At 43.7% G+C, this 26,847-nt stretch overlaps 1 protein-coding gene across 1 annotated transcript in view; it reads right to left on the minus strand.

The window, feature by feature from the left end:
* The window catches only part of GDAP1 (ganglioside induced differentiation associated protein 1), a 92,417-nt gene that overhangs the window by 53,390 nt on the left and 12,180 nt on the right, over window positions 1-26,847 (minus strand). The window contains exon 3 of the mRNA XM_085605418.1: window positions 21,666-21,839. Coding sequence (XP_085461544.1) covers window positions 21,666-21,839 — 174 coding nt within the window. The remainder of the gene's footprint in view (window positions 1-21,665; window positions 21,840-26,847) is intronic.

A 26,847-nucleotide genomic window follows, 5' to 3' on the forward strand; every position in this document is an offset into this window, starting at 1 on the left:
TCTTAACATGAAACTTAGTGCCATGTTCTATGTTGTCTAGAAGTACAGGTACGGAGATACCTGAGGAATCCCGGGAAATGGAATATAGCCTGAAGTAGGCAGAAGAAGAGAGTGGTAGAGAAATCACACTGCAGAAGTACTTTGTCTGTTATAATGATACCTAAGATCTATGGAGGGCTGTAGGTGTTATATTAGGCAAATGTTTGTATGTGAGCAGAGTGTCTAAATAGTGAAGGGTCCACAGCCGAAACTCTAGCCTTATTCCCAAGAGAATAGCAAGACTCCTTTACACATCAAAACGGCCTCTTGTGAAATTTTGGCCTTATCTCTAGAGGAGTAATAGTTCCACCTGGAGCTTGTCTGAAGGGTAAAATAACACTGGTCGTTATTAGAACTCGTAGGGAGAAAATCTCTTGAAGAGTGAAGACTATATCTTTATTTAGTGGAACAGACAAGGTAGCATTGTTTTATGTCGTTACTAACTGAATTTTAATTTGAGTAAAAATAGAAAAGTATTGCGGTGAAAATTTTGTAAAAGGGAGGGTCAGTAGAAAGAGTAATACTGACGTCAGAAAAGGCCGCGCTGACATTGGTCAGGCAGTGGACGTGTACTGGGTTGTGATTGGTTGGTTGATGTGAGCCGCGATAGCATTGGCTGAAACGTTGCTTACGTAGCAGTACCTTGATTGGTTGGTTGGTGTGAGACGCGCTAGTATAGGACGAAAGTCAACAAATAGAATAAGTGGAATTAAGGAAAGGTTGTTTTTGTTTATTCATGATAAGACCCATTAGTGGAGGAAGCCAGACAATGAAGCTGATGCAGAAAATAAATAATTTCTTCAAAAAGGACAAACCAATTGTGCCTAGAGGGAGAATTCCGATTCCACCTCCAAAGACGCCTGCTTCTTTTATGATGTTGGAATGAGGATACCACATGTGTACGTGGTTAGAGAACTGGACAGAGTATACAAAAGGTGATGGTGTTTTAGCTTTTCCGCAACATGGTACTTTTAATGTGATGATATTGCAGAATTTGAGAAACCGAATTAATTCTTTAGTCCCAAATCCTAGATTGACTCAGTACGAAGCCTTGGAAGAATGGGAAGTAGAGGCATTTGAGAGAGAAAAATATAGAATTGGTAACAGAGGTTACATGAGCATGATGTTCAGATATGCTTTTGAAAGTAGGGTAAAAAACCTGAAAAGATGGAGGAGAGCTGTGGTAACGGAATGGCTGTAACCAGTTTTAACAGTTGATGAGCAGACTGGAGGTAAGGTAAATGTAAGGAGAAGAGGAACCATATACAGACTCCAAGTGTAAGAGGTGATAGCAATGATTCTGATGATGATGAATTGATAGAGGTCATTATGAACAAATGACCTCCGCCATATCAAAAGAATTTAGGGATAGTGACTCCAAGGGCCCCACAAATGGGAACCCCATTGACTCCGCAAGTCTCAGATATAGCGAAAGTAATGAAAGAAAATGAAGCAAAATGGTTGAATAAGGTCAGACTAGAACAGGTCCAGAAATTGAATCAGTTGAGTTTGAATGCAGAAGCATTGACAGTACCGCTAACAATTGGTCCGGTAGTTACACTATATGAAGATAGTCAGAATGTGCCTAAAGTGCATGCATTGGCAGTACCGAGAAGTAGCATCAGGAGTAGTACGAATGAGGATGGACAGGCAAATGCGAATAATACATTGCTAGATCTTCCAGTTAGTGAGTTGATAACAGACACCCCGCAAAAAAGTATACAATTAGACCCAAGAAGAATAGGGCCAAATGTCACTCCAATAGCAGGGAGTTCAGCAGGTCTGTCACCAGAAGAGTTGAATAATTGGATAAAAGAGATGACAAAGCCAAAAACTCAACCACAGATTATAAATGTGTCAGTTGAAAGTTGATTTCAAAGAAATTATTATTGGTACGATAAATCCAGACAGATTAGGGACCTACTGTGATGAAAAGTTATTGTTTTTGTGTAAAAGTATTACCTGGAGGGCAAAGAATTTACATGAGAAAATATCTGAAGCTTCTAGTGAGTATGGAGTAGACATAGCAAAGTCGAAGGTATTGCAGAAATCGTACAGGTTGGCTTTCAATGACAAGGATTTAAAAAGTTTGAATGCATCTGGAAAAAGGTTGCAGATAAAGGAAATAATTAATATTTTGAAGAAACGGGGAGATGTAGATCGCTGGAAAAATAGGTGGACGAAAAAAAAGGAAGAAGCAGCTAGTAAAGGAGTATCTATTTTTCCCATGAAAGAAACTGAACAGGTTGAAAGGGCGTGTCTGATGAGAGAAGTACCGGGTGGTGGATATGTTCATGTCCCATGGTCATGATATACTGTCTTTTACAAATGATTTTCCCAGACTGAGAGAGAAACCAGTTGAATGGTACAAACAGGTAGAAAGGTTTGTAAAGGTCTCAAAGGTTCTGCTAAAAGATTTAGATGGGTTGTTTGGGATTGTTGTACCAGCTGATTTATGGACAGAGTGTAAGATCACTGTTGATTGGCCCAAGGATGAATATCCCAGAGATGCTAAAACAGGTACTCCATCAGAGGAGGTGATGAAAAAGTACAATCAGATAATCATGTTTCTGAAAGGGTAAAATTTCCCCAAAAGAAACTGATTGGGTTAAAATTGACAGAACTACCCAGGAACCAAATGAGTCAGTACATGCCTACTATGATAGGTTGTTGAAGGTATTTAAACAGTATAGTGGATTTGAAAACATTGGAGATAAAGATATGGGACATTTCGTGTATCATTTTGTGTTTGGATTACGACCAGATATTAGTAATATGATCCAACAGCATTTGATTTGCTGGCAAAGCAAAACGATAGACGAAATTTTGAGGTATGCAAAATATTGTAGTGATGACGTTGATTCAAGACATAAAAAGTTAAAGTAGAAAATGATGTGGGCACAGGTGAAAGTGGCAGAGCAGCAAGAAGCAAATAACAGCCCTCAAAGTTTAGGCAGATGGTCAGAGTTCAAATGGATAGAATTACAATGGAGGTAAAGGGAAGGGAAAGATGAGTAAAAAAGAAGCTATGAAGAAATTTCCTTCTCATGCGTGCGGAAAGCTTGATCATTGGAGGAATGAGTGTAGATCTACTAAAAAGATTAATGGGGGAAATCAAAATTTAATTACACAGATGCAGAATGAGGTGGGTATAAATCAAATGCAGCAGCAGCAGATAGTTACTCATCAGTTACAGGTGCCACAGGCTGCCATGCAAAATAATGTGAATGCTCAAGTGCAGAGGTACTGTGCGAACACTGGATATCTCGGAGGTGACCAGCTGGGTAACAATCAAGGTGTGATTCCGCAGTATTGGGTGCAATGCAATGGGAGTGATTCAGACTCATCTCAATGACGGTGCCTGAGGGGGGAGGAAGAGTCCGTACTTGGCACATCTTTGACGTTAGATCAATCAGGTCCATTTCTTGACGAAAAGGTGGAAAGTAATGATAGTACATTCTTAGTGGACACTGGTGCTACCTGTTCTACTGTGAGAGCAGCAGAAATTCCAAACCTACCCCTCTCAGGAGAAACTATCCAAGTTGTAGGAGTCTCGAATAAGCTATTAGAACACCGGTCACAACCCCAATAGAAGTTCACATTGGAAAATTCAAAGACATGCATCGGTTTGTGGTATATGACTCGAGCCCAGTGAATCTCTTGGAAAGGGATTTGCTATGTAAAATGAACTGCACCAACTATTGTACACCAGATGGTATTGTATTTCAGACCGCGGATGAGGATGTTGAATTTAAGATGATGCTCGCAAAGCAAGGGACAGAAGTGGATGAGTTGTTTTCACTTCTCACAGAAGAGAATCTGCCTGAAGAGTTGAAAAATGCAGTGAATCCTGATGTGCGGGATTTTTCAGGAAAAGAAATTGGCCTAATGACAAATGTAGATCCGATTCAGGTAATAGTGAAGGATGGTGCTGTGTATCTGAACACCGCTCAGTACAAAATGAGTTCAGAAGTGATCGCAGGAGTTACTCCAGTAATTGACCAAATGATTGGACAAGGAATTCTAAAAGAAATAATGAGCCGTCCTTGTAATTCACCTATCATAGGTATCAAAAAGCCCAGTGGGAAGTACCGGATAGTGCAGGATTTACATAAAATTAATAAAATTGTAGTACCCTGTTGTCCAATAGTGCCAAATTCAGCAGTGATTCTTTATCAAATTCCATGTGATGCTGAATGGTACACAGTAATTGATTTGTGCCTAGCATTCTTTTCGATTCCTTGGTATCCGGAAAGCCAATATTAATTGGCATTATGTTTCAGAGACCGTGTTTTGGCATGGTGCCGAGTTCCTCAAGGGTACACAGAGAGCCCCTCAATCTTTAATCAGATCTTGAAAAAATGTCTGGAGACCCTGGTCATGCCAGGTAATTCGGTTTTGGTTCAATATATTGATGACCTACTGGTGGCATCAAAGACCCAAGAGGCATTTGTGACAGACACAGTTGCACTATTGAACCATTTGGCATATGGAGGACACACGCTGTCTCCGGCAAAATTCCAATTTTGCAAACAGGAAGTACAGTACCTTGGACACAAAATAAAAAAGGGTTTTAGGAAAGTAACCCCAGAAAGAATAAGTGTGTTCAAACAGATGAGTCCACCTAAAATTCAAAAGGAAGTACGAAGGTTCTTGGGAATGGGCGGATATTGTCATCAATGGATATGTGGTTTCTCACTGATTGCAAAACCTCTACAGTGGTTGACACAAAAGGATGTGAAAGATCTGATTGCTTTGGATGATGAAGGTATGAATGCTTTTATAAAGTGGAGAAGCAGTCTCTGTCGAGCACCTGCATTGGGAATGCCAGATTATACAAAGGAATTTGCGTTGTACTGTTGTGAGAGAGAGAGATGGATGTGCACTTTCAGTGCTAACTCAGAAACATGGAATGGCGTGACGTCCAGTAGCATATTTTTCTGCTACTCTGTATGTAGTGGCTGCAGCGTTGCCTGGATGTTTGAAGGCAATGCCAGCTACTTGCATGAGTCTGGAACAGAGTGAACCAATTGTGATGGGTTTTCCAGTCAAAGTGTATGTGCCACATTCTGTTGAGATTCTTTTGACTCACACCAGGGCCCAATACCTTACTTCTAGTCATCTGACTAAGTACGAAAGAGTGATTCTGGGTGCTGAAAATGTGACTGTGGTCAGGTGCACTACTGTGAATCCGGCAACTTTATTGTCTAATTCTCCCTGTGAGGATGTGATAGAGGAAGCGGATCATGATTGTCTGGATGTGACAGAATTATGCACCAAACCTAGGCCAGACATTGAAAATAGTCAGTTGGAAGAATCAGATTGTGAGATGTTTGTTGATGGATCATGCTTGATAAATGAAAGAGGTGAATTATGCACTGCCTATGCTGTTTGCACCATAGAAGGAGTTCTTGAAGCATCCCATCTAAAAGGAGTAAACTCCGCACAAATAGCTGAACTGCAAAATTGCCAAAAGCTTGAAAGTAACAATATATTAACAGACAGCCAATGCGGATTTGGAATTGTACATGATTTTAGTCAGCTATGAATGCAAAGGGGATTTCTGACTTCCTCAGGTTCCTCTATTCAAAATGGTAAAACTGTACAAGAACTATTGGATGCTTTGCAATTGCCCAAAAGAATTGCAGTAGTCAAATGTGCCGCACATATATCAGGAGATGATTATGTGACGAAAGGCAACAGATATGCCGCCCATATTGCACGTTATTGTGAACGAAATACAATGGCCTTTAACAGATCGATTGAAAGATGAAACACCGAATGCCATCTTATGTACACAACCACATTTGAAACTTGGGATGAAGTTAGGCAGATGCAGGAAGAGGCAAGTGATGAGAAAAAGGAAATTTCGAAAATGACAGGCTGTAGAAAAAGAAAAGATGATGAATTATGGGTTTATCAGGATGAAAGACCAGTTTTACCAGACTCCTTACTTTCCCACATGGCCAGGGTTTACCATGGAAATGCACATATTGGAAGAGAAGCAATGATCAGACTCTTCAAGCAGACATTGATAATCCGAAGTTCAGGGTCATTGCAGAGAGCCTTTGCCAGAGGTGCATTATCTGGCAGCAGCAGAATACAGGCAGAAAGACAGTTGTCTGTTGGGGAAGAATTTGGAGGGCAGGAAGTCCATTTACCCAACTCCAGCTTGACTTTATCGAGCTTCCCCCTTGCAATGGGCTAAAATATGTGCTAGTCATTGTTTGCTTGTTCTCTCGCTGGGTGGAAGCCTATCCCACGAGAAGGAATGTAGCCGAACTACTCTTGAGAATTGATCCCTAGATTTGGAATTCGAGTCCGTTTGGAGACAGATAGAGGAACACATTTTAATAATGAGATAATTTGGCTGATTGGTGCATTATTTAGGATTGAACAGAAGCTGCATTGTGCCTATCAACCAGAAGCATCTGGAGTAGTTGAACAAATCAATGGCACTATAAAATTTAGGTAAGGGAAAGTGTGTGCATCCACATCACTGAAATGGCCTGACGCTTTACCCCTTGTGCCGATGAGTCTGAGAAGCATTCCTGACAAAGAGACTGGATTGAGTCCCCATGAAATTCTCATGGGAAGAGCAATGAGACAGGCATAAATACCAGCGAACAACTGATGAGTATATCTGATGATCTGATGCTTGACTATTCCAGAGGATCGGCTGAACTGGTACGTTCTGTGTCTCACCAGGTTGGAGCAGATGCCACAAATATACATCAGAATCAAGCTCATGATCTGAGTCCTGGTGAATGGGTTTACATCAAGAAGCACGTTATAAAATTGTGTTTAGAACCCAGGTGGCACGGACCTTATCAAATCATACATGTGACAACAACCGCAGTGAAGTGTGCTGGCTTGCCAAATTGGATTCACGCGAGCCACACCAAACAAACCGTAGATCCACCTGAAAGACCGGAGGAGTTACAACTGGTGAATCAGTATCAAAGACCAGTGGCTGAAGTGAGTGAAGCTGATACATCTAGAGTGACAGATTCTGACGAACAAACAGCTGGTGAACAGCCAAGCACAAGTCAAGTAGAGTGGGCGCAAGATTCTAGGATTCAGAAGACTACTGTTAAACCAGAAAGAAGTGAGTTCACTAAAATCCAGAAAAAAGTGAACTTGCAGCTGAACCCGAAACAGGTGAAACTGTATTTGAAACAGAAGGAAGTGAGTTCACAGTTGAAAGAGAAGGTATTGTTGAAACAGAAGAACCAGAAGAAACAGAAAATCAAAAAGAAAAACAGTAAGAAGAAAGGGCAAGCAAAAGAACCTGTGAACCAGAGTAAGAAGGTAAAAAAGTGGTCAAAGAAAAGAAACCAAGAAAAGATGATGATTGGCCAAGTGGAGTGAAAAGACTAAAATACACTCTCGTGGAGAGAAAGCTAAGAAAAAGACCAGAACAAAGTAATGAGGTCTCAAGTCAAACAGGTCAAGAGGAGTCAGGAAAAGAACTAGAATGAAAAACACGAAGAGTAAGAGTTCAGAGTAGGAAATACAGAGCACCTGAGTGGACATGCGTCATATTGGAAGACATAGAAAGCTCAGATCCGAGTCAAGAAAAAGACAATTCTGACACTGAGCAAACTGATGAAAGCAAATAGGGACCCCCTTAAAAGAACTGTGACAAAATGAGATGCAACGTTGCTGATTGAAAAGAAAACAAAATAAAGAATCAAAGCAGACTAAACAAAAAAAAAGAATAAAAGAAGGGGGTAAAGAACAAAGCCTTGAAGTGTAGGACTACACTACTATTTTTAAAGTTTTATTTTTAGAATTTAGAGGTATAGATACATTTTATTTTTATATAGAAACAAAATGGTTGAAGCAGTAGTGACAGAACTTCTAAAATCTAGTCTACAACATAGGTGTATGAAAGCTTGCTTATGTAGCGTCTTGTTATTAATATGTGGTTATTATTAACTGTCCTTGTACCTATTCTAATGGTAACTGATAAAAGAAACAATACTAATGATGTAACAAGTGAAAGAATTAATGATGTCACTTATGAAACCCCAAATACAAATGTAGTACCATTTGATTGAGGCATTCTCCATCATGATAAATCAATTAATGATTTCTCATTAAATGTCTTTACTAAATGATTCTATGAATACATACATAGAGACCATGAATGTGAGTGATTGTTACTTGTGCATGCAGTTACCTTCATCTGTCTCAGAAGGGGTGACCTATCACCACCTTCCTTTAACCTATGGTGTGTCTTGCAGCATACTTACAAGTCTGTTTTATGTAATGGGGAAACTCGAATATCATTTCTCCAATATAGATTTAGTGTTTTCTGAAATACCTGTTATTAAAGAATTAAACAAGCTGTTAAGTGGTAAAAATGCACGATACATGGGAGAGTTTTTCCATATTACTAAAACTTTAGACATAGAGGGCCCGATTCACAGAACTAACTTAAGACAAAATCCTAAACTTACTACCATTTTGGTATTCACAGAAGGCACTTACTCACTTTGGTATTCACAGAAGGCATTTACTCATTTCGGTATTCACAGAAATTAGGAGTCCTAACTTTAGGACTCCTAAATGTCTTCTGTGAATACCGAAAGTCTTAAATTTAGGATTTTTCTCAGTTTAGGAGTATTAAAGTTAGGACTTCTAACTTTAGGACTCCTAAATGGCTTCTGTGAATACCGAAAGTCTTAAAGTTAGGATTTTTCTCAGTTTAGGAGTAGTAAAGTTAGAACTCCTAACTTTAGGACTCCTAAATGCCTTCTGTGAATACCAAAAGTCTTAAAGTTAGGATTTTTCTCAGTTTAGGAGTAGTAAAGTTAGGACTCCTAACTTTAGGACTCCTAAACTGAGAAAAATCCTAACTTTAAGACTTTCGGTTATGCACAGAAGGCATTTAGGAGTCCTAAAGTTAGGAGTCCTAACTTTACTAAGGATGATCACAAAAGGTTTTATAACACAGTTACAATTAGTAAGCCTAGAACCAAGGTGCTTGGTTCTGTCACGATCCAGAAGTCTGTTGCCCATGTTGCTGCGATTTTGGAGAAGATTCGTATGTTCCTCCCCCTGGTATACCAAGCCTCAATTACTGGGTCTATGGTCTTGTCTCACCTAACTGCAGCGCTGATGTTAGCTGAGGGCTCCCAAAGATCTTGATGAGAAAACTGCAGAAACTACACATTGTGCATGTCCTTCACAAACCACATGTGTGGTCCATGCCGTTACCTGCACTGGCTGCCAATAAGGAAACACATCCAATTGAACACGCTGTTTCATGCTGGTGGCATGTTATAAAACAAGCCAGTCTGATACTCTGACCTCATTACCCCACATGTTCACACAAGAGCCATAAAATCTGTCTTATTTAGTGGAACTGTTTCGTTTAAAAAAGTGCATTCTGGAGGAATAGTTTTGAACATAATTAGCCCTCGGTTGTGGAATGCCCTCCCAATCTAGCTGGGTCAGATTTCAGGCTATTCCAATGATGAAAACATCTTTCAGGTTAGTGGATCTCTCAGGGCTTGCCTTTAGCATGGTCGAGCTGGGTCCACGACTGGGGTGCCAAAATCCAGAGGAGCGCAGGCGCAGCTGTCTCTATCCAGCTTGGCTCTAAAGAAGAGTCTAGTAAACGTTGTTCTAAAATCTGTTGTTCTCCTTTCTCTTGTTCCCCCCTCGCCTCCCCCAACCCCTCCCATTTAGTGGAGGGGGCACCAGATTGTATTTCACCCAGGGCACAATCTGAGCAAAGGCCAGCTCTGCGTCCACTCTTCTGTTTATGCCTCTTGTGGTCCTGCATGCGATGTCACTGTTTTCAGTGTACGTCCAGGCACTACTGATAAATGAGTAAGCAAAAAATATAAAAATACAAAAAATAGTTATTTTTCGTTTCAGAAATGGTCACTCTACTCTTTGGACTGCTTGTCTCTCACCATCTTTGCTTTAAGTCTCCCTACTGGTCTGCGTCTTTTGTCCTTTCCCGCCTCCCCTTCCTACTGGTCACAGGAAGTGATGTGCAAAATTGAGACCCCCTGTCTCATGCATGATCCTAATACCCACCCATCTATCCCAACTGCAGAAGCCATGAACTCATGCAGAGCACCAGCACCAAGGCCTATAAATGCTCACATAAATATGGCACTCTCGCCAATGATTGTTAATGCACTAATGCCAAGTCATGCTCAGAAAACACACTGAAGAGCACCAACAACCCCAAGAGCAGGCAAGTCCCAACACCAACCGTGCCAATAGCCGCAGGCTGCCACAGAAACCACACGCACTAAAAGCTATACCTGTAACATCAGTTCAGCTAAATATGACCATTATGTGGCTGCATCTACAAAGGCCACAAGGACCAGTCACACAAGAGCAATCACGATGCCAGACACAAAAATGAAATTGTTATCCTAGCATGCGAGATTCAATCTCAAATAAAGCTACTCGAATGAAGGGAAAAGCAGGAGAACCCGCCACAATGTCGCATCTGACTGCATATACAAGGGCTTCTGTGTCCAAGCAAACACAGTCTAACTGTATACAACTTAAGTACTGTCCGTTGAGACTACCACGTTAGGTATTACATGGATGTCGGTCAATGAAACTGCATCTCAGACCTCCCACGGCATGACAGGATGTCGAGATGTCTTAATATTCAAGCTCACGTAGGAATAAATGACCAGGCCTGGGAAGGATAACAAAGTAGGTATAAGCATTGCTTCCCCAAAAAATACGTATTGCCAGGTAAGGCAGGCGAGGGTACAAATCCAACAACCAATGGGATAGGGAGGTAGGCTGTATTTTCCATATTGGTGAAGAGGCTCAGAAAGGCGTGGCCATACTCAGCAACCAAGAAACATAACTGTGATGGTTAATTTAATGACTTATTCAGGTTTACAACATTTAAGTCCTCTACTGAAGAAAGGTGATGGAGTGTGTTGTAAATAAGTTGAGCCGGATGCTTCAGGAAAGCTAAGCAAACAACTGGTTTATTCAGTCCAGCAGTGTAACGGACGCTTCCACAGCTGGCCAGGGATCAACTGACTACCTGGATGTCCACGCAGGACCAACCCCAGAATGTCAGCGAAGGATTCTAGAGGGGACAGGGAACATGAGACGCAAAGGAAGGGCTACAGTAAGTACAACGGGGTGTATTTTTTATAAGGGACCACTGGCTGTGATGAAATGCAGTGTATCCGTGCCATCTGAGGGCGACATTATTTGTGGTGAATGATGTAAATATGATGCAAAACGAAATCTTTCTACTAAAGAGTGATGTTCTGTTTATGTATTTCCATATAGGTCCACCGGCGATATCGAAAAGAGACCTGGTATATCCCAACCCAACCACGTTTGAGCTGCACGATGAGAAGGTAGTCTTGCATTGATCCATCAGTATGTGCGTAGAGCGTGACTCGCCGTGTTATACTCATTGAGTTGTACAAATCTTGAAGGTCTCTGCACTTAGCATGTAAATTAACATTCTAATCCCCTCTCATTTTGAAGCAGTATGTGGATGCAGTGCTATATGATAGCTGCTTGACTGCATGCCTAGGATGATTAAGACCACCAATGGGTCTGTAATCGGTAAAGAGTACTTGTAGCTGAGTACTGAGAACGCACAAGCTACAGTCATGGACATTCAAACGTGCAGCCACTTTTAGAGTTTTACAAGGCAGATTGACTGAAATGATTACAAATGGACACCAAACAGTTGTGGCTTTATTTCATCAGGCAATCACCACCGTGGCGAGAGCCGCCTCAGGGGGACCATTCCCCACACAACAGCTGGAAACTGCATCAGCATAATTGGGCACTGGTAATGTTTTCCCCATGAGGGACTATATTGTCAGTTCCCATAAAACATGAGTTTTCTGAGAATGACCATAATAGTTTGCATAATGATCTATCAGTGTTGATGCCTCATATGGTCCACCACCATTTTCAGTGAAGTCAACTTGGCCTGATGATAGATCCAATAGCATAGTCAGTGGGGCCTTTTGCAATCCTCATAATAGAGCAATGGATGCAGTCAAAACAAACCAACGGCACTTTTAGCAGAGGTAGAATGCCCCAAGGAACAAAAGACTCCGGTTGATGTAGAGGAGGTCATGGATTAGTTCACCTGATGCTGACTGCAAATGCTGTAGTGTGAAACAGTGGTGCTTACGTCTGTGGAAATGGGTACAGTATGTTCTCTGGCATCAGCCAAGGAGCTCACAAAAGATATCATTACTGCCAGTACTCATAAAAAAAGATCTTCAAGTGTGTGGGGGCGAGGTGAATGTGTGGGTGTTTGTGAGTGTGTGTGTGCTTTTGTCTCAGCAGTTCTGCACCATGTCACCCCTTGGCAACTGGCACCCAACTATGTATGGTGCCAACTGGTTCTGCAGCGGTTGCCTGTGAACTCATGGTCTAGTTGTCGTAGTTTTGGCCCTGGCAGGGCTTGTACATGGTCATTTAGGATGTGAGAGGTTTGTTTGTGGTTGTGTTGTGGAGCATAATGGAGTCTTAAATGCTCCCTGGCAGGCAGATTAATAGTTACTTGAGCACTCCAGTGTCTAAGATGATGGTGCTCTTGCTTGGATGTATCACCTTTTTTATCTTCTTTGTTCACATTTGGTTGGATTGTGATAGTGTGTTCTGATACACGTCTTCACAGGTAGCTGCTGCCACATGTGGGGTATTCTAACGAGTGGCAGTAGCAAGGTCTCCGAGCACTGTGTAGTGTTTGGCTATGTATGCAACTCAGAAAGTAGTAGACAGGTTCTTTATGTCAGTCTTCATATATTTGCCGAGACCCATCTGGCTTTCAGGGTGGCTGCAGTGTGAACTGATCAGGAAACTATGTGAATATTAGTTGAAGGGTGGATTAGCATAACATACCGACTGGATGATGTGGAGGTTGTGCATTTCGTAACCTTTGGAACTGAAGTAGACAAAGGATCACATTCTTAGCTTCTTTATGAATAAGTGTGTGACGATGTGGGGTGTACCATAGAAGTCTTACTACACCCCTAAAATATGAAGTGGTGTGCATGGGAAGATGTTAAGGTGGGACACAAGGGAGATGGTGGTGAGATGGCGATTGTGTTTCCGTTTACTCTCAGTACGGGCCACTGATACAATACCATAGGGCACCTAAGAGCTTGCTAAATGGAAATCTGTCAAATGAGCTCTGCTGTATTGGTGTGTTTTGATTCTCTCAGGCAGCTTCGGCTACTATAGGACTTGACAGACTGCATGTCAGAATCTCAGGTGGATGCTAGGAGATAATTTCATTTTAATATCTAGCTTATTTAAGGAAACATTAGAAATGCAATCCACAATCACCGCTGCAACTAGATCAGTATTTGAATTGTTGAAAAGTACATTTTTCTCCAAAACTCATGATAAATGTTATGCAGCTTATGTTGCACTCATACGAGAAAGCTTTGCCCTAGACTCATAATGATAAATATAGTTGCTTCTTAATTTGGAACTCAGAAATGGCGGGTCATCGCGGAGCGAGAGAGAGAGTTTTGTATTGAGACATGGGGTGATGATTTTGACAGTGTGTGGAGAAAGTGAGGCAGTAAAGCTTAAAAGAGTTTTGAGAAGGGTTGCATGAAAAGGGAGTGTTGAGTTGGCATGCCCAGTTTGGGTTAGTGGAGGGAAAAGGGGTGGCTTTTTTGATTTATTTCAGTTTTTTTCTCAATAGGTCAAGAATCTGGGTCAACGTAAATCAAAACGAAAGCCCCCTTCCAAGAAAAGGATGACAGGGAATTTTGATACTCAGTTTACCTGTCCCTTCTGTAACCACGAGAAGTCATGCGACGGAAAAATGGATCGATCTCGAAATACAGGGGTGATTTCCCATACGTGTGTCTACAAGAATTTCAAACTCCCATAACCTATCTCTCTGAAGCAGTGGATGTACACAGCGATTGGACAGATGCATGTGAAGCAGCCAATCAGTAGTAGCATTGGTGTGGTGGCTCCCTGCAGATTTTGAGCTCTTTCACCAAACTGTTGGCGTCATTTTACTGATTGATAACAAGCCAATGACAAGTTTGAATGCTGCAACTTTTCATGTTTGTTGAGTTGACTTTTTCAGGGAGTTTGATGAACGTCCTTGTGCTCCTTGGTAGTTTTGTCAATAGAAGGGTACAAACAGAGTTATAGCTGATGACAACAGTCACATAAAGAAATTCCACTAATGCTGAAAGACACAATTTTCACTATGTAGTTGATTGTGTTCAGAAATTGTAAATATAAAGTGTATTCTGCATTTGGTCAGCAGTAACATATACTAACAAAGGATTACTTTCCAGCAGCTTTTTAGATGTCTGTCCTGTCAGTTTCAGACGCGAGCCCCTTTGCAGGTCCTTGTCCTCTCACACCCACCACCGAAGCATTCCTAAGCATTCAGTTAATTTCTTTGGAGCCAACAACCCCCCAACAATGAAAGAAATTTCTGGATATGGAGTTTTCTTGCCTCACTTGTTACTGTTTGACATTGCTTGCTTTTGTTTGTTAACTACACTAGTGTGGTAGGTTGTGATAAAGCAGTATCACACCTTGTTTACCAGTCTACTAAAACCCCAAAACCTCTTCTATAGGTGGTCACTTCCATGACAGTGCCACTCTGTAAGGGATGTTTGTTGCCCACTTGTAGTGGGGATTTAAGGGATATCCATTCTCTTCCTCTCCGATTACGTCCGATGGGTTCAGCCCTATCCTGGTTTCTGCCCGCGAGTAACCATCTGATGCAAATATTTTTTGTTTAAATGTCATATATACATTTTTTTCAGAATTTCCTCATTTAAGGAGGAATCTGTAAGTCAAATATGTGATAAAAATTCCAAAATGATTGCTGGAACATCCAAACCCCCTTGCATTAACATGGCACTGACTGCTGTTTTTTTTATTTTTTATTCATTTAAACCCAAACTGATTTGATCCTTCATGGGTGGTGACAAATAATAATAAATATGCTACTGTTGGATGCGTTTCCTCTGTTACGGTCTTAAACCAGAATATGATGTAATTGAGGTGTGTTTTTTTAAAATACAACTGTAGCGGAAAACCAGAGGCTACAACTGTAATTTGTTAAGTTCTTTTCCAAGTTAGAACAGGCTGTTTAGCTGGGGTTAAAGTAAAGTTTGTATGAACTGTTCATCAAACAACATTAACATGGATAATAATTTCATTTTAATATCTAGCTTATTTAAGGAAACATTGGCAGTGCAGTCCACAATCACCACTGCAACTAGATCAGTATTTGAATTGTGGAACAGTACATATTTCTCCGAAACACATGATAAATGTTATGCAGTTTATGTTGCACTCATACGTGAAAGCTTTGCCCAAGACTCATAATGATAAACATAGATACTTCTTAATTTGGAATTCAGAAATGGTGGATTCTGCTAGTAGATTTTCCTGCATGACTTTTATAGATTTTGCAGAGTGCATAGCTAGGTTACTTTGACAGCTTGCTGATCAGAGTTGGTAAATTATGTTTTATGGAAACTTGCTAAGTGTGGTAGCTGAGGCATTATGGAAAATTGCAAAGTTTGCTAAGACTCCAGTCTAAATTGGTCTTGTATCCTATCAATATTTCACAGTTACCCGACTACAGTTTGTTAAAATGCACTTTATGCCAATGTACCACCCAAAACATCCTTGGGTAGAACATGATCACCCCCATAGAGTGGTCTTTATCTCTTACCATATTTTGATTAATAAACTGCTTTCATCTAGATTTACTAGACTTTCCAGTTAGGAGAACTGTCATCCCTTCCAGGTAAAGTGCTTTTCAATCCTACCAAGTTTTGACCAATGATGCTGGCATAACATGCTTCAAAAGTATCATTTACCGTTGAGAACCTCATTAAGAGTGGCCTGCAGCCACGGGCAGGAATACGTGCATCAAACATCCACAGCGGCAGAGAGCCACTACTCCAACATCTTCAGCGTGCCAAGTTGGTGCTAAAAGTAGCACCTGTGTCCCACAGTACGGGGAAAGCCAGCAACCTAGGGCAAGACTATGGGTGCCATCATCCACAGAGGCAGGGAGGCTCTACGTCAGCACTTCAGCACGCTAACCCTGCGCTGATAGAAGCACCTGTGTCCCGCAGCATTAGGAAAACGAGCAACCTCAGCTAATCAGTATGGATTCAGGAGGGGGTTGGGGACAGTGAAGCAATGTGTGAATCTTGAGCTGCTCATTGGGAAATACACTTAGGCCAATTCAGGGTTCCTCTACTTATGTTTCGCTGACCTCAGCAGCGCTTTTGATTTGGTTGATCAGTTGATTCTCTGGCTTACTTTGCTCTCACTTGGAGCCCTTGTGAATATAGGGGTCTGTTAGGATGGCGGTCGGAAAATCTCCCCGACCGCCATGGTAGTGGGAAAAGACCGCCCGCAAGGACTGCGGAATAACCGCCGGTCCAATTAGGATGCTCCGAATTCGAAATCCGACCGCGGCGTTCGGATTCTGGCGATTACATTGTGGGGGTCGCTGCTGCCAGCAGCACCGCCGCAATGTGAAAAAGAGCATGTTCTGCATATCCCAGCACTGCATGGCAGGCACTGCACAGTGCCTGCCACCTGGTACAGGGACATGTAGGGGGGTATCATGGGGCCCCAGTGCACCCACACCCTCCCCAACACATTGGGGGCCCGCAATGGGTCCCCGGAACATGTCTCCGCATGTCTTTCCATGGCGGTTCAACTGCAGCGGAAAGGCTGGCTACTGCCGGCATCATAATCATACCGGTGGTGCTTGGCCCTGATCCGCAACAATTGTAGCGGTCCAGCTCAGCCCGCCAGGCAAACGGGCGGACTGCAACCGGGTGAAAAGTGGTGGGCGGAAAATCACACCGTGCTGGTCACCACCGCGATGCTAATCGGACCGGTGGTTTTCTGGGTTTCGATGGCGGGCGGATGGCCACCGCCGGTCCGTCGGTGCACTGGCGGCGGCAATCCTCCCGCCATCCTAACAGACCCCTTAGTCTTCTTTCTGTTCCGGCTATGAGAATCTATCTGCTAAGGTCCTTAATGGCCCCAATGGGAAATGCTTCCGTTCATTTAAAATCAAGAGAGGAAATAGAAAGGGTTGCGTTTTGGCACCTTTTTTGTTTTCTCTTTTAATTAATGGGGTTGATGATGCCCCTCAGGCTCAGCGGGTCGATTCGCCCATCATCTCCAGACGCTTGGTCCCATGCTGTTGTTTGCCTGTGATGCTGTGTTAATGTCAAGGACTCCCTTTGGCCTGCAGTGACTGATGGAGAAATTTTCAGATTTTATGGGGGCTAGGAAAATGAAGATCAATAATTCTAAAACATACACAATGGCATGTGGGAAGAAAAGACTTTTACTGTTCATAAGGAGGATGGGTTAACCCACCTGGAGGACTCATTTTGCTGAAGCATATTCTACTTTGGTATTCCATCTGGGCAAAAGTTGAAACATGTTTTACCATATCAATTATTTTGGATTATTTAGCATTAGACCTTGCTTTTAAAATTCCCTGGCTCTCTTACATCAATGAAACTTTTTAATCACTATTCGTTTTGCCCGTTCCACATGATCCACACAGTATGCTAGTTCTTAATAAGAGTGAAATTAAGTCTTACTTTCTAAGTATTAAATATGAAAATACAGCCTTTGTTGAGTCAAAGAAACTCACAGTAATTTCTTACATGTCAAATATTTCTCAGGAGGGTTACCAACCATACCTGTATCTGGTGACTAATACCCAGCACCGCTCAGTTCTAACTAGGCTGCGGTTGTGTTTAGCACATGTTTTGTTGCCTTCCCCACCATGAAGCAACGACCCTTGGAAATAACCCCATGCCAATGCAATGGCATCTTGAAGCAAAACACTCAGCACTTTATTTTATTCTGTTGATTTTATGATGGTCTAAGGAGATATTACCAGAGACCGATCTTCCTTACATGGAATATTAGGGACTATAACGCTACGGTGCGATACTTGTGCTACACAAACAAATGATGGACAGAATGCTGAATAAATCATACATTTACCCCCAGTCAAGAGATCTGGGTTAAATCCATCGTTCTTTTGCTCACCATTGCCACCTCAGTTTAGACCCAGCCATATGCAAATCAGTCTTGACCCTGTGCCTCATGGGAACAGTCCAGACCGAACTGTCATGCAAGGTCCTCCCTCGACCGGAAACAAGCATCTGGGACCGGTTTCTGGGTATTATCATTTATCAGCCAGGTTGGCTTGAATCCAGTGGCACAGTGAGCATGGGACCCACGTCTGGGCATACCCATCCCACTTAGGGTGATTTGCATATGGCTGGGTCCAAACTGGAATGGCATGGTGAGCATAATAACGATGGATTTAGGCCCAGATCTCTGTACTGGGGTGAATGTATGACATTGCTCTGCATTCTGTCCATCAATTGTTCTTTTTGCATTTGTCACCCCGAGTGGGACAGATATGCTCCTGTGCTCTCCATGCCACTGGAATCAAGCTATCCTGGCTGAAGAGGGGTGAAAGCTCGAAAATGGTCCTAGGATGCTTGTTTCCAGTCCAGGGAAGACGAGGCATGGCAGTTTGGGCTGGACTGTTCCCATTGGGCGCAGGGTCAAGACTGCTTTGCATATGGCTTGGTCCAAACTGGAAAGCATTGGTGAGCACAAAAACAATGGATTTAGGCCCAGATCTCTTTACTGGGCTGAATGTATGACATTGTTCTGCATTCTGTCCATCAATTGTTGTTTTTGCATGTGTACGATACTTGTGAGCACTGAAGGATCCTTCTATATGTCTTAGCATTGTTCCTTACATATGGGGCTCAATTTGAATTGTGAAAAGTATTTCATTTTAGTTTATAGTACGAGCTTGGAGCTGGGGATTCTTAACTGAACAGTTTTTATGCTGTATACTGTACATCTATTTAAAATACAGTATTAGTTATTAGATATTGTTTTTTGCACTTTAATGGCCTATCACGATTGTGCCGAATAAACATTTTGAAATGAATTGAGTGGCCTGGAGAAAGTTGCAATATTCATGGCAAACTATGAAATCTACAACCAAAGGGCTTGGATTTCATTTGGGGCAAATATGAGATAGAGCACCTATTATAAGTTATTGGAAATACAATATGGATATTGTTCCTCATCACACCAAAATGTGCACGTTTATGTTCTGATAATTATCAAGCATTTTTAAGTTAGATTTCAGCAGGTTTGACGTGCCGAAACTCAACATGGGACACAAACTTTATCGCCCCCCAGTAATTACATAATTTGTAATTCTGATCCTTACACAAAGAAGGGTTTGCAAAGGAATCTGAAAAATATGGGCCACTTACAATGAAGACCTCCATGACTAAATATTGTGTAGTGGTAAAGTGTCCAAGCCTCCTTTCCAAATTCTATTTAAACCCCAAAATGTATGTGCCAATATTAATGGTCTAATGTGCTGCAAAATGTGCCATTAATTACAAATATCCCAAACGTCTGTAGGCGAGCAGCAAGCTACCTTGCAGAGTAGTTGTTCAATCATGCCAGTATTGAGCAGCGTTCCTGGCATAGTGTTCTTTAAAATTCAGAACTACCTGTTATTTTCTAAATATTTCTTGAAAAGAAGAACTCTCATCTTTGGTAAAATAGTCTTTAGGTCCAATCTAAGTCTGGTCCATATCACTGGATAGAATTATCCTTTACACTGTGGGTCAGATGGTGTTCACCATTTGGACTGCCACAAATGTTTATGAAAGGCTGGACCCCTGATCTATGGGCGGCACTCTGCATCAGAGGGAAGGAGGAGGGGAAGGTTTGTTTGAAGACTTCCTCTGATCATAAGTAAGGTTTAGTATCATATACCAATCAGCACTCAGAGCTGGTGACATCATGACTCCCTGTAACATAAAGAGTAGGGGCCGTATTTATCATAGGGTGTTGTCGCTTCTGCACCATGCAATGTTGTGCAAAAGCGACGCAACCCTTATAATTTGATTTATCAAGCCACGCGAGGCCACCTTGCATGGCCCTGAGTGGCTTAACAAATCCAGAGTAAAGCAATAAAGCGCAAATCACTGTGTTGCGTTAGTCTTCCCCAAAGAGGTGCTCCATGGGTGTTGGCTAGGTGTTCCTACACAAAACCCATGGATAAGTGGTAGATCTGTGAATGCGCAAAAACTGCTATACCTCCCCAGGTGAGGTGTAACAAGGAGAAATATGTTTATTTCTCATGGTGTTTTCCTCTTTCTTTGTGTGCTGCACAGCACACATAGAAAGAGTAAAATGCCTCAGGGAATTGTTTTTGTGCAGGAAGGTGCTCCTTCCTGTACAAAAACAATCCTGCTAACAACGCAGACACGAATACCCCACATTATGTTAAATACAGCACATTCTTGCTCTTTCCGTGTCACGCAGGTCGTAAGATGACTTTCTGAGCTACATGACATATTGGAAAATATGCCCCAAGCATGCTCTAATATAGTACAGGGCACATGAACAAGAAGCCCTAAGAAAGTTCAAATGAATTCGTTTACTCATGGTTAACAGGAGTGGGGCTTCTGTAGGCATGGCCCTGACATATTCTGTTTCTATTTAAAGAATTAACCTTATTCCTGTACTTTCAGAAGAAAGGCTTGTCTCTGGAGGACAGGGTATTGACCTTCATATAACAGAGCAAAATCTTAAATTCTTTGGTGGCTTTGGTCGTGGGAAAGCAGGATCATGTATTGTAGCTAATTAACCTTTCTTAGTCGTTTCCTAGATTACTTCAGTCTGAACGAAATCCAATTTTAAAGGATTTGTCTCGGGACAGGAAGTGTTGAAATGGGCCGAAGCAGACAACTGTGCCTCCCCCATGTTTGTTGGGATCTTTTTAGGCGTACACTAGTGCATAAAAACGGCAACAGCTCCCTTGGACTTCTGGGGTGGAGAAGATATGTGTGTTGATGATGGGAGTCGCGGCTCCAGAGGGGTAATGAGGAGCCCAGGTACGCAGAGAGAAATAACACTGCCCCATTTAAGTGTTAGTAGGCTCATAGTAGTTGGATATATGAAGAGGATGCTCCTACGTTGCGCTTTCGTATAATGGAAAGCACGACTCTTCCCTTCAAATGGAATGCTGAATCATGGAAGCCTTAGGTCGACACAAAGACAGATGAATGTTACGGTATTCTAGGAGGTAACAAAACCCCACACTGGCATGGCCCCCATTTAAGTATCTCGCAGTTTGCTGGAGAGGAATGGGAAGAAGCTCCAGTTACAAAATGACCACCAGTTAATTCAACATGTTTGCTATGTGCCTTTACACCAGACAATTAGCTAGAAATAAATATTAGCATTAATTACTGTATAGTAAGATCATAACAAATCCCAAATATCTTCATGTAAGCAGTGCATTATCAACAAATAATAAATGAGGGAGGACCACATGATGTATGAACTATTTGGAAGCGATGGGCCGCATTCCTTATTCAAGAACATGTACTGAGGGTTATCCTGAAACTTATTTGAAGGAATACACATTTTACACTGGTGTAATATGGGTGTAAGTGTATCCTCTGTCACAAGTCATTTAACAAAACACAACTCCACTGTACAATGACTTGTGCTTGTGTCCTCGAGGGTTAGAGTCTGTCAATACATACTGCGGATTCTAGTGGTTGCATAGGCCGGTATCATCGAGTCCACCGTCAATTCCGGGTGTAGGATGCAGCCGTGAGTATAGGCGTCCATGGGCAGGGAGTCCAGCAGCTCTCTGTAGTGCTGCACTCTGGGATAGTACATGCTTCCTTCTTCAGGCATTAATCGCGGCGTATTGTCTAAAAATGTATCAGAATGAAAATATGTAAAACAGAGTCACCTTGCCAGAAACAGTGATATTTGACAGTTACTGACCGCAAATAAAAAACAGACTCCTAGTATAGATTAGGATTGAAATTGGGTACATTGATATTTTGAAACTCTTTATTTTCCTACAACGTGACTTGTTGTGGCTGTTAGAACAATATAATCGATATAGCAACCAATCATATATCATTAACTTGATGAAATAAAGATGGAGTACACTGAACGCGTGTTGGTATTGTACCTTGAGTAGGTAAAACACACACATATCAGAAATGAATTAAAGAAAAACACAAAAAACAATGTGCTTGTTATAGCAGTGTAATAAGAGGGGTCAGAAAGTGCGGTGTAACTCCATCCTGCGAGTCCACATGCTCCATCACTAAATATAGAAGTAGTTGATCACGCAAGGAGTGGCGGGGATGTTTGATACCTGTTTCAACATAAGAATACGGATGCAGCTCCCTGGACACCCTGCACCTTCTGCAGCCTCATTCCTATTATTGTCCTCGATTACAGGCATTATTGTATCTACAAACCTCTCTGTGCCAGGCTCTGCAGGGAGGGGATGCTCCATATAGCCAGATCTCACTCTCCATGCCAGGTGAGGCCAGGAACAGTCATGGTGCAGAGGACACAAGGGCAAGCACTGGATCAGAAGAGATCTGTACAAGCACGCCTTGTGTTTGATGACACAAGGAGAGGTGATATGAAGAAAGCATACCCTGTGTGCCCACTCTGCACAGCCGATGACGACCAAGAACATCACGGAGAAAACTTGGGAAATGCTTACAGCTGCCACGACATGTGGATGTTTTTATTCAATGTCCATGCATTTCTGATTGGATGACTGAAGCGTGTTGTCAAGAATTACAAATAAATGATACTTTGAGCAGAAATGGCGATTAGGACGAATAATATACATCATCTTTAACAAGACACTCCAACAAACAGATTCATTTTGATTTTAAAATACTTGATGTGATTAAATCCTTTCCAACAGTGTTTGCATTTTCGTTGAAATTACTGCAGGGTGAAGAAGAGACCATTAATTTTCTTTCCAAGGACTCCAAACTGTATTAATAAATTTCAAGATCTCGATTACTATATCTGAATCACATGTCATGATTTTTTTATATCATCCAATAATTCCTTTATTTCACCACTAACTCAGCAGTGTTTTGGAGTAAGGGTTGCCAGAGGTTCAGATCAAACTTAGGTGGACATTGAATAGAACACTACTTTTAGCTACAGAGGTGCTCCAGGTAGTAATGAAGGAAAGTTGGCAGTATTTGGAAGTAACCTGGAAACGGCTTCCCTCTAATGGTATGGGATGCATATAAGGCTGTTGCACGTGGCATGTTGTGCAAACAGTGGGCGAGGAAAGGGAGAAAGGTGTGGGAGCTGGAGAAAAGTGCTGGACAGCTAAAGATTAAAAAAGCAAGTTTTTAAAAGATGTCTGAAGCAAGTCCGGCAGCATGCGGAAGTGAATTCCATTGCTTTGCAGCCGGGACCGAAAATGCACGATCCCCGAAAGTGGAACTTAAGAGACATCGAGCAGGAAAAGATTTGTTGATCTAAGATTCCAATCTGATCAGGCGCGCAACGCCCATAGGGCTTAAAGGGCTCAACCCCCCCCCCCACCCCCCTCATGTGTGTCAGCCCAGGCTGAGGCAGCTTCACGGGCACACACAGACAGTTTTTGAGCTGCTGTGGGCTGGCTGGTCTGGCGTGTCTTATTGCAGCCGCACCCGAGTACTTCACAGGTCTTTAAAAGACCATTTGCTTGTTAACGAGGCATTGTTGTTTTTGTCATTCTTCTTAGAGGCTCTGCAGCTCCACTCTGCCTATTGCTGGAAAAATTAGCAGCCCCCCCTACATTTTTATTAGCCCCCCCCCCCCCCCCCCACCGAAATGTGGCTCTAGTTGCGCCTCTGAATCTGGTAGTGAATATTTGGAAAGAAAAGTCGGCGGATTGGTATTGACTATTCAATGAATAATAGTCATTGCTTTAAAATGAATCCTTGCCAGCAGTCAACGCAGTGATGTAATCACTTGTGTAATATATGCGTGTCCGGGAGAGTAAGAAATCAGACGTACTGCTGTGTCTTGCACCAATTAGAGACAGTCTAAAACTCTTTAGCGACCAGCCAAGATGGCATTTGCATAGTCCATGTTGGGCTGCCCCAAAGCTATTACAACCAGGATGTGAAGAAGGGGAGATGGTATGAAGGGTTAAACCTTGGTTAAGGTCCGCAGCTGCAAAAAAACATATTTGCATGAGTTTGTGGCCTCGGTTTTTAAAGGGACCGCCTCGTCTATATATATATTACAATATTACAAACGGCTTTAGAAGGGGAAGCGTTGGAACCCTGCACTCCGCCCAGCAAGAGGCATCTCAATTACAGACAGGAGAAGGCCCCAGCAGATTTTGAACTTTAGATTGGTTCAGACACAAGATGTTCTCTGGCTTCCACAATCCATGTGTAGGTAACAGTGTATTTAACAGGATGTAAGAGTGCTCTGAGGTCAGTTCAGAATTACATCAAGGAAGAGCAACTATCAACTGCTTATCATCTGAATACAGATACAATGTTGCTCCAGGCTGACAGGGCAAGGGCTGTCCCTTTTCGCCGTCTGTCTCTGCTCACATTGAGCTGCAAAGACTTCCTGAGACAACATGACGGGTTTAAGGCTTTATGCCACTGAGGAAAACATGCAGACTGATTGTAAATACTGTGCTGATATCGGTCATGTTATCGCAGAGGCAGCTCCCAACGGGGGCATAAGAGGCCGGCGCCATAACCAACGCCGGGCCCCCTCCCAACCCCCGCAAAACCGTTTTTTTGGCGCCAAGAAGCTCCCACAGTACAGGAGGCTACCCGCCCCCCCCCCCAGCTGCAGCCGCCGGCATGGCGCCAACCCCCCCGGCCAATGGGGGCCCTAGCCCCATACGAACGGCCCAATGAGGGGCGAACACCGGCAGGGGCGAGCTACGCTGGGGGGGGATATAAGCATGGCTCCCCCAAGCTGGCCTATACTTGGGAGCGGGGGAGCAGCACCGGTGAAGGACCCCCCTTTTTCTTTGAGAAGCGGAACAACGGAAGTAATCATCGATCTTACCCGTCGTGAGGAGAATCCCGGACTCCGAAGACTGCCGGGCTGCCAGGACGCTGAAGACTGCCGTGCTGCCAGGACTCCGAAGACTGCCGTGCCGACAGGACGACCAGTGCCTCGACCAGGGACAGCTGCGCGGTCCTTCCGGAGTGGAGTTCGCCGCCCGTTCTCGCCGCCTTCCCAACCTAGTGCATCGCGTTCCAAGGAGGCCGCCGAGGACAGCCCGCCGGCGGTAGACAGCAGCGTGGGGCCAGCCACACGGCCTGAGAAGTGAAGCGGAAGGAGGAAGCGCCCACGGGAGCAGGAACGGCGTCCCCCGTGCCCAGAGGTCCGGCGCAAGTACCGGGAAGCGGGAGGCGAACTGCTACAGCCAGCCCCGCCCAAGCGAGAAGCAAGGTACGAGCGGACGCACGCCCGACGGAGGATGCCTTAAAGGGGCAGGCACGACTTCACGGGGCAGGCTGAGGCAGCGTTGGATTGCCCTACAAGAGGGAGAGCACGAAGCGGCCACCGCCCCCGCTGAGGCAGCATAAACAAAGCCGGGTTGCCGGGCAACGTGAGGGAGGCGACGCACAGCATTACAGTGGCAAACCAGCATCTCGAGCGTAAGGGCGGGAATTGGTGCATATAGCCAGCGGCAGCACCCCGCCTTTTGCCAAATTAACACGGTAGCTTGGTTAATATAGCAAGCAGCAGCACCCTGCAGCGGGGAGATCCCTAAGGAGCACACGAGATGGCAAAGAGCGGCAGGAAGCGCCAGCAGGAGGATTTGGGAGAGCTGTTGAAAAGGATCCGCGCTGCGTCGCAAGAGCATGGGCACGACTGGATGGACCGCTATTCGCAGGACGACAACAGCGAGGGGACAAGCGGCCAGCGGCAGGCGCACGCCAGAACGGCGGCCAAGAGGATAAGAAGGGCACCAGCCAAGCTCGCGGAGGCAGCCGCTCCCAAGAAAACTCCCCAGAGGAAGGCCCAACCACCTGTAGCCAGCACGGCGGCGGCGGGACCAGGCCCAGGGGGCAGTGACACGACAACACCCGGTGAGCATATCAGCGCAATAGTGCAGGAATGTATTAAATCTATGACACCGTTGCTGTTACAGAGCTTAAACACAGGGGCGGCAGGAGCACAGGCACAGGGGGATCGGGGGACGGGGGCACCGGCAGCAGCAGGGGAGGAGCGGGCTGGTCTGCCGTGGCACCTCATAGACCCAGGGCAAGCACTAGGGCAGGGCGCGGCAGGGTCCGGGGGAGACAACGGGGCGCCAGTAGCAGCCTGAGGGGGCACAAGCGCGCAGGGCAGCTCACACGTGGCACCGCCGACGGCCGAACCATATGCAAGGCCGTCACCAGGCCCGGCATCTATGACCACCAGGGCGACAGGCTTGGCATGCCTCATACCGCCAGCAGTAAAAGAGCGAATTTGGCGAAAAGAGTTTATTGACATCTTCTCCCTGTTGGAAATACAGTTAGAGGGGCTGGACTTGACGGCATGCGATAGGAAGGACGACGAAAGAAGGGAGAGGCGAAGGGAGCGCAAAGAAAGAAATTTCGACAATTGGCTAGATGCATTCAGGATCATGGCCTGCATCATAGTAGAGAAATTCCCACGCTGCGCAGCTGACTTATGGCTTTATGAAGCCAACATACATAAAGCGCAAAGGCAATTCCCAGGCGATGCATGGCTGGAATATGACAAGGGCTTTAGGCTAAAAATGCAGACGCACCCCGAAATGGAGTGGAACGAGGAAGATGTGTCCGGCTTCATCCATAAGATGATGGTAGCGAAGGAGGCCAGGTCATGGGCGGGGAGGAGCGAGCAGTCCTTTTGGCCCCCCTTCCACAAAAGTAGAGGGAGGCCTTTTCA

The sequence above is a fragment of the Triturus cristatus genome, chromosome 5_1 (assembly GCF_964204655.1).
Source record: "Triturus cristatus chromosome 5_1, aTriCri1.1, whole genome shotgun sequence".
Classification (NCBI taxonomy): domain Eukaryota; kingdom Metazoa; phylum Chordata; class Amphibia; order Caudata; family Salamandridae; genus Triturus; species Triturus cristatus.